This window comes from Condylura cristata, unplaced genomic scaffold (genome assembly GCF_000260355.1).
Source record: "Condylura cristata isolate star-nosed mole 26May11 unplaced genomic scaffold, ConCri1.0 scaffold00026, whole genome shotgun sequence".
NCBI classification, from domain to species: Eukaryota; Metazoa; Chordata; class Mammalia; order Eulipotyphla; family Talpidae; genus Condylura; species Condylura cristata.
This window is the reverse complement of record NW_004567127.1, coordinates 1,581,054-1,588,596: the sequence shown is the minus strand read 5'-3', so window position 1 is coordinate 1,588,596 and position 7,543 is coordinate 1,581,054. Positions and strand designations below refer to the sequence as shown.

Sequence of the window (7,543 nt, the reverse complement as noted above, 5' to 3'; positions counted from 1 at the left end):
GCCCGAGCTCCCCGAGACCCAGCGCCTGGGCTGGGCCCGAGCTCCCCGAGACCCAGCGCCTGGGCTGGGCCTCGAGCGCCCCGAGAAATGTCCACCTGTGGGCGGGCTGTACCCAGGAGGCGGTGGAGGACTCGTCTGACCGCACCCTTCGCCCGGCAGTGGCCAGGGAAGGGACAGAAAATGGGGCCAGCTGGTGGACACGACGTGCTTTTGTGTCTCTGCCACATGCAAATAATGACGGTCAGTTCCATCCCCAGCCACGCTCCCACCCCCAAGAGCCACCTGTGGCTGCGAATTTGCAGCCCAGAACTTTTTTCTTCCCAGTGTCTAGACCAAGGTAGACCCGGGCCCTGCCACCACCCTGGTCTGCTCCCTCCCACATTCGCTCTCTCTCATAGACATACTCCTTTCACCATGCTGACGTGTTGTTTATTAACTATTTTCTGTCTCTTCCCCAACAGAACAGAAACCCCCCAGGGGTAGGGGCTGGTATTTGGTTTGTCACTACAGCCGGATTCTGCCACCCCAAAATAAGCCCCCCGAGCTCGATTTCAGGGAGGGACTCTGACATCAAGGCTGCTTTTGGTGTTTGCAGCTAGACTCCTCTCCGGAAGGGTCAACTGCAGGAAGGCCTGATCCGCTATCCCTTCTGGGGAGAAGACAGAAGTACCTTGAACACCCGTCCCCCAAACTCCTTTGTCCCAGCGAGGCTGTTTGAGGCGTCTAAAGCCCGGGGGCAGCTCCCTCGTGGGCCTCCCCCACACACGTTAATCTCGAACTCGCCCCTGGCTTTTCCTACCATCAAGCTGTCCGCTGCTTGTTTGATTACCTGCCAGCTGGAGCAGCCCGAAGAGCTGTGGGGTGATTTCCTTGGCTCCCCACAAGCCCGGGCGCCTGGGATGTAAGTCTGACGAGCAGCAGCTGACCTCGCTGGCAGCGGCCTGGGTGGGCAGCACATCCCTACAGCTGGCCTGCGGGTGCGGGCGTGGCTGTCGCGGTCAGCTCTGCGCGGAGTGTCCAGGCCTCGTTCCCTGTCCGGAAGTGCCCGTGGGGGAGCGGGGGGGAACCTGTTTCTCGGTGTGACCCAAAAGAGTGGGTCACCCTCTAAGGAAAGAATTCCCCGAGAGGCAAGGTGTGGCCGGACACGTCTTTGTGGGGGGCCCCCCCCAGAACCGGGAAGGGGGACGTCGAGTGGGGAGGGGAGCGTGTCTGGGCCTGTCCTGAAGGGGGCGACAGCTGGCTCCTGGGCTGGGCCTCGCTCCAGCCGCGTGGGCCTGGGTGTCTCCTCCAGGAAACCGTGAGGTGGCGCTGGGCGGCGGATGCCTCCGTCATCCCGGGCGCCTCCGTCATCCCGGGAGCCTCCGTCATCCCGGCCGCCGGCCGCCGCCGATCCAGTCCGTTCACAGCGCTGGGGGCGGCCAGACCCGTTTCTCTCCCCCAGGCTGTCCACTGGGTTTCGGCTTTTTCTTTGCTTCTGAACTTTAGACTTTTCTTGCCTTCCAAATGCAACCATCTATCTGAAAAAACCGGTGGGTGTCCTTCACCCCATATGCCCGTGACCTTCGTCGTCTACCGCGTTTCCAGAAATGCCTCCACCACTTAGCAGCTCCCTGAGTGTCCGAGCTCCCACTTTCTCGCCTGTGAAACACAGACAAGACGGATTTCCTGGACACGTCGTAAACAGCATGGCCAGGACCCGATGACCGCCCGGCACAGAACATTACTATTAGCCTTTCCAAGAATAAGCCCTCCTGGCGTGTGGGCTCACGCTGCACTAACAAGACCCCGAAAGTAAGGGGCTAGACAGACAGCGGGGTGCCGGAGCGCAGGGGGTGGGGACACTGGGCGCAGGCTGTGCCCACGCACACCCCAGCATTTGTGCTTGTGCAGCTGGACAGAGGCACAAAACCAGGGGGACTCCTGCGAGCCCCGCATTGCCCAGCCCCATCACACACAGAAGTTCAAACAGGCCTTAGGGCTCACGAGGGTGAGCGGACGAGGCTGTCTGGCCTGGGAGCGGGGGTGCGAGCCGGTCTCCGCAGGTGGGAAGAATCAGCTGGAGACTGTGCCTGTGGGGTCCGTTCACCTTCCTCCAGGGGAGATGCCAGGTTTCCCACCACACTGGGGGGCCCAGAGGGGCTGGGCCCAGGCAGACATGGGGGGCTGCTCCCTCCGCCAGCCTCCAACATGCTTCTCACTGCTGCTGCCGCCCCACCAGTCAGAAAGACCACAGGGGTTTTCCCCCAGCAGCACCCCGCAAAGCCACCCACAGGTTGAATCATAAGGTGAGTAGCGAGGGGAAGCTCAGGGGGACACATGACGGAACGAAGCCGCCGTCTCTCTCCAGCACTGTTCCCGGGGCTCCACTTCCCGAGTGGCCCCGCGTGCAGTGTGAGGTCAGCCGCAGCGGGCGCCGGCCTTGGTGAGCAGCGGCTCTCTGGGGCTGCGGCGGCAGAGTGAGCCCCTGACAAGGCACCCCCAGGTCGGAGGGGCGTGGCAAGGGCAGGGGAAGCAGTCGCAGGGAGCCTCGGTAGCGCTGCAGCTGGTGCCTGCACGTTTCTCCCTGAAGGAAACATCGGCCCTGTGGCCCTGGCCCAGTCGCCTCCCCGACCCGTGTTGGGGAAACGCTGAGGGGGCCTGAGTCATGCTCCCCGACCTGAGTCATGCTCCCCGACCCATGTTGGGGAAACGCTGAGGGGGCCTGAGTCATGCTCCCCGACCTGAGTCATGCTCCCCGACCCGTGTTGGGGAAACGCTGAGGGGGCCTGAGTCATGCTCCCCGACCTGAGTCATGCTCCCCGACCCGTGTTGGGGAAACGCTGAGGGGGCCTGAGTCATGCTCCCCGACCCGTGTTGGGGAAACGCTGAGGGGCTCGGCCAAGGCGGAGGCAGGCAAGCCAGGCCGCCCGCCCACGGCTCCGCTGGCTCCCAGGCCGAGGCGTCCCAGGGTGAGGCCCTGGCAGATCGGGGACCACGGCTGGGGACCATGATCTGCAGGGTTTTCTGCAGCTGGAGGCATAGGAGAAAGGCGACTGGGCGGTCATGCACGTGGTCAGCGCCAGTGTGGGCGGAATGCCGGACGGGTTAGGCGCGGCTGCCCCAGGAACTCACTCGGGGTGCAGCCCCCCGCCCTGCTGCATCCAGGCCCGCTGGGCGGCCGCCCTGGGCGCGGGCATGCCCAGGAGTCTCCGCGGGGACCAGAGCCACGTGGTTCTCCAAGGGAGAGAGCAGCCGATTTCGCATCCAGTTGGTCTCCTCTTACTCGTCACTTACTGATGTCCGGAAAAATCACTGCTGTGGCTGAGTATGATGGGTCTCGGGGGCGCTGGGTCCCCACAGGCTGCAGAAGGATGAGGGGCTGTGTCGAGGGCAGCCCCCGCCAGCCTCTGCCGCCGCTCGCCGGTTCCCAAACAAGCACCTTGTCCCCACTCCCTTGTCGCTCATCTTGTTCCCTGTCTGCAAAACACCCTTTGAAGTCCTGCGGTCTTGAAAGCCCAAGGCCAATGTCACTTTGTTCACAAACCGCCTAGAGCGCTGGCCACGCCCAGGCCCACGGGACCAGCTCCCCCTCCCTCTCCCCACCCTTCTCCTGGCGTCACTGCTGGGGTGGGGGGGCTTGCTGCACTGGCTCCACCTTCGGGGGCTGGGCCTCCCTCCCAGCACGCCCCCCCTGCGGCATGCCACCCCAGGACAAGGCCAGGAGGGAGCAGAGTAGCCTTTGCAAAAGGGGCAGCTGTGAGCCTGTTGCAGGGTGTGCGAGATGCTTGGGGGGCTGAGAGCTAGAAGAGGGGGGAGGCGGGGAAGGGTGAAGGGGGAGCCCTCAGGTCTTGGCAGAAAGCTGAGGTCAGTGCAATCCGCAGCAGCGGTGCAGAATGTGCCCGCAGGTGCAGGGGCCACGCTCAAGCTCCCCATCACACCACAGGGCCCCCAGAGCCCCTGGGAGGGGTGCTTTGGGCCCCCACAAGCCAGCCTCCTGAGCACCCCAGAGACACCGGCATGGACACATGGGCATTTCAGAGAACAGAGGGGGCCGCGCATCTGGCCACCCCACCTCATAGGGCCCCAAATGAGGGTCCTGGGTGAAGAGTCGAGAGCCAGGCGATGCTTCTGACAGGCTGGACCTTCGTTGCGCTCCGGGGTGAGGTTCACCGCCCCCACAGGGTCAGAGAGCCGCCCCCGCTGGGGAACACGGTTAAGCTAAAACAGGACATGGAAGCTGCTTGGCTTTTTTTTTGGAGACGATTACACAGCGACACTTATCAGTATGCCAGCGGGCAGAGTCGGTCCCCAGAGCGCAGGCGGGTCCCAGAATTGGGGGGGCCCACCCCATCCTTGCACGGGCCTCGACCTTACACTGGGGTGCCAGAGAGCAAGCCCAGCCTGGCATTCACGTCTGTGGGGCCGGCTGGCCCGTGGGCCGTGGTAGCGGAGACAACACACAGCAAGGACGAATGACCCCTCCCCAATGCGGGCTCCGGGTGTGACTGACGTGTTGAGGGAGCCAGGATACGTGACCGACCCCACGACACACATGGCGGCCCGGCCCTGCGCCGGACCTCGGGCCGAGGGCCGCAGATGACTGCACTGGCAGGACGCCCCGTCCTCACGAGGACCCCACGTCAGTCAGGAAACCCCCGGCCCACACCCTGACCCCGGGCCTCTGGGCAGCCGGGCACGGCTGCCAGGCCCAGGCGACGCCTCCCCGCCACCCTGGGTGCCCGGCCAGAGCCTGGCCCAGCCTTGCAGTGGTCAGAACCGCAGCTTCTCGCGCTCGGCCGTGTCCACCTCATTAGTTCACAGCCCTGCATTCAGAAATAGCCGTTGCAACCCCCCAGCCACAGAGCCGTGGAGTGGACATGGGTGTGGTGCTGAAGGTGGCGATGAAGTGGCCCCTACCTGAGGACATCACTGCCTGGCATCTCCCTGCGCCCAGCCCCGCCTCGCCACAGCTCCCGCTTCTGCCTGGGCCCCCGAGCAGCTCTGTGCCCGCCTCTTCTTGCCCCGCCTCGGCTCTCCCTGCTCCCTCCCACTGCGGGCACGCTCCGCCCTGCCTACTAGCTCTTCCACTGTCAGCCCTCGCGGCATCGTGGGCCTGGGGTGTGACAGTCTGGGGACTGGGGACTGAGCAATCCACCCTGCGGGCCCTTTGCTTGTCTCGCGCTCTATACAGGCTTGGGAGGTGGCTGCAGGCAGACGATGAGTCACGGGGGCAGTTAGCACCAGGCAAGCCACTGAACACAGATGGCCAGAGTTACAGCGACCAGACTGCACTCTCGGTCCGCTAGGAATGTACCCTTAGCTAGCACGCCTCCACCCCATGTGCCTGGCTGCGTTCCAATGCTGGTGTTCTCAAGGGCCAGCGCGTCCTCCTGGACTCGGCCACGCGCTGTGCGGCTGTCCGTGGCCTCCTTACCGTCGTGCGGACTTCTCTGCGGAGCCGAGCTGCCCGAGAGCTCTCCACAGTCTGTTTCGCACCCTCAACACACGGAAAGGAGAGCAACAGGCAGGTGGTCGTGGACAGGATGGCAGGGGCGGTGGAGGCAGACCCCTGACTGCTGGAATGGAAAAGTAAAACAGAAAACCCAGCCCTGTGTTTTCCACTGATCACAGAAGTAGCCGGAAGCAGATGGGACTTGAGCAAAACCTAAGTGCAGGTTGAGATAGAGCTCGTTCAAGTGCTCCAGCTGGAGGCTGACAGCAGCACCCCAGACAGGGCAGCGGACAGCAGGGCAGCCTGCAAGAGCTCCTGAGCACAGGTAAGGAGCCGCTGGGACCCAGGTCTGGGCGCAGGGAGGGAAGGTCCTGCCTGGGCAGGCCGCCGGCCCCCAGTGAGGTCCCACGAAGCTGTTTCCTGAAGGGAAATGTCCCTTCCCCTCGGGCCTGGGGAGAGGCCCATGCTGGCCGGCCAGCCTGCTGCTCGTCCCCCCGCTTCCGAGGGATGTGGCACCATCTGACCCCTCCCAGGTGGGAAGAGCCACGCTGTGTGTTCGCAGGAGGGACACGCAGGCGAGCTCAGAGCAGCCGGGCGGCAGAGCCTGGCCCTCCACTCGCTGACCCCCCAACGAAGACGGTCACTGCAGGAGAGTTCCCGAGCGCTGGACGCCTGCACATGTAGCCTAGGACAGCGCAGGCTCAGGAGTGGCCTGGTGGGGGGATCACCCCACGTGTGCCCAAGGGTCATGCGCACAAGGAAGGCTTCAGCGCCCCCCTGCCGCCCCCGGTTTCGGCAGCGTGGACCTGGGAATTCCAGGGTGAAAAACACGGCATGGGGAGAGTTCTCCCAGGAGTGGTGGCAGGAACTTTCACCGAGGCAGCAGGATACCCGGCTGTGTCTGTCCTCTGGTTGCAAAACGAGCTGCCTGTTCTGGGTCCCTGCACTTACTCTCCAGGCTTGTGGGTCCGGGAAACGCGGCACCGTCGTTTGTCCGCCTCTAACTGGAAGCCGGCACCCGCTTCCATTGTGAGTGTCCGCGAGGAAGCGCAGTGCTCAGGCTTCTCTCAGCCGCCGGCTTTGCGCTCCGGCTCACCTGAAGCTGCACCAGTGCTTCTGGTGGCCCGCTTGTCACGTTAGGACAGCTGTTGGGGTGATGTTTGCTTCCTCAGTTTCTTTAAGTATGTTGCTGTATAAGCCTCTCAGTGTTATTCTGGGACGGGTCGAGGTTTCGCCCCACAGGAGGGTCCCAGGACACTGATGTGTGGGACCAGGTTCGCACCAGTGTGCGCAGGGAGCCAGCATGGGCCTCAGGAAGCAGCCACCTGCTCAAGGATCCCCCCCCCCTTCTGTCCACTACACATGGGTGCTCCTTAAAGGAAGTTAGAGTCTAGCAACTGGCGAGAGCTGGTTCCCGGGCCTGGGGCAGCTCTATCCACAGCTGCAGGGCTGGTTCACAGAGCCAACTGCTAGATCTCAGCTCCTCTGATGTGTCAGATCTGGCTTTGGCGGCAGAGAGAATGAGTCTCTTCCCGAGGGTCTTGGGCCCACCAGCGACGGCCACCCCCCACCCCGCAACCCTGTGGATAGTTTCCTGGGTCATTTAATCACAACATGTGCTGGGGGAGCTTTAAACACAAGAGAAACCCAAGGCTGGGCAAGGTTAGGAACTGAACCCAGTTCTCCAGCCCCCCACCTTGCAAGGCCTGGGGAGGTCAACACACCACCCTTCTGGCCCGCGCCCACACGCCTGGGCTACCCACATGAGGCACCCAGAGGCAGGCCCGAAGGGAGGATGCCACGCCTGGGCTCCATCCTCATCCCCACCCGCCAGCCCCGTTTATGGAGAGGAGAGCCCCCTGGCAGGGCAGACCACAAGGTCCCCAGCCGCCCCTCCCTGCGCCCTCCCTTCTTCCAGGTATAAACAGTCCCTTGGAGTCCTAGCCACTCCCTATCCGCACGCTCCACCGACCTTTAGGGTTTCCCCAGCTGCGCCTTGGCCCCACGGCGCCCGCCCAGGCTCCAGGGCGGAGAGCTGGGCTGGGCGCGCGGGCAGGGGCGCAAGGTCTCCCGCGTCCTCGGCAGAGCGGCGCCCTCTAGCGGCCGGAGTGC

General features: G+C 64.1%; 1 protein-coding gene across 1 annotated transcript in view; it reads right to left on the bottom strand.

Annotated features, from left to right (window-relative positions):
• Positions 1–4,918, bottom strand: part of PDZK1 (PDZ domain containing 1) — a 34,477-nt gene extending 29,559 nt beyond the window's left edge. Inside the window, exon 1 of the mRNA XM_004689470.2 lies at positions 4,897–4,918. Within this exon, the coding sequence (XP_004689527.2) occupies positions 4,897–4,906 (10 nt within the window). The 5' untranslated portion in view covers positions 4,907–4,918. The remainder of the gene's footprint in view (positions 1–4,896) is intronic.
• Between the last annotated feature and the right edge of the window lie 2,625 nt (positions 4,919–7,543).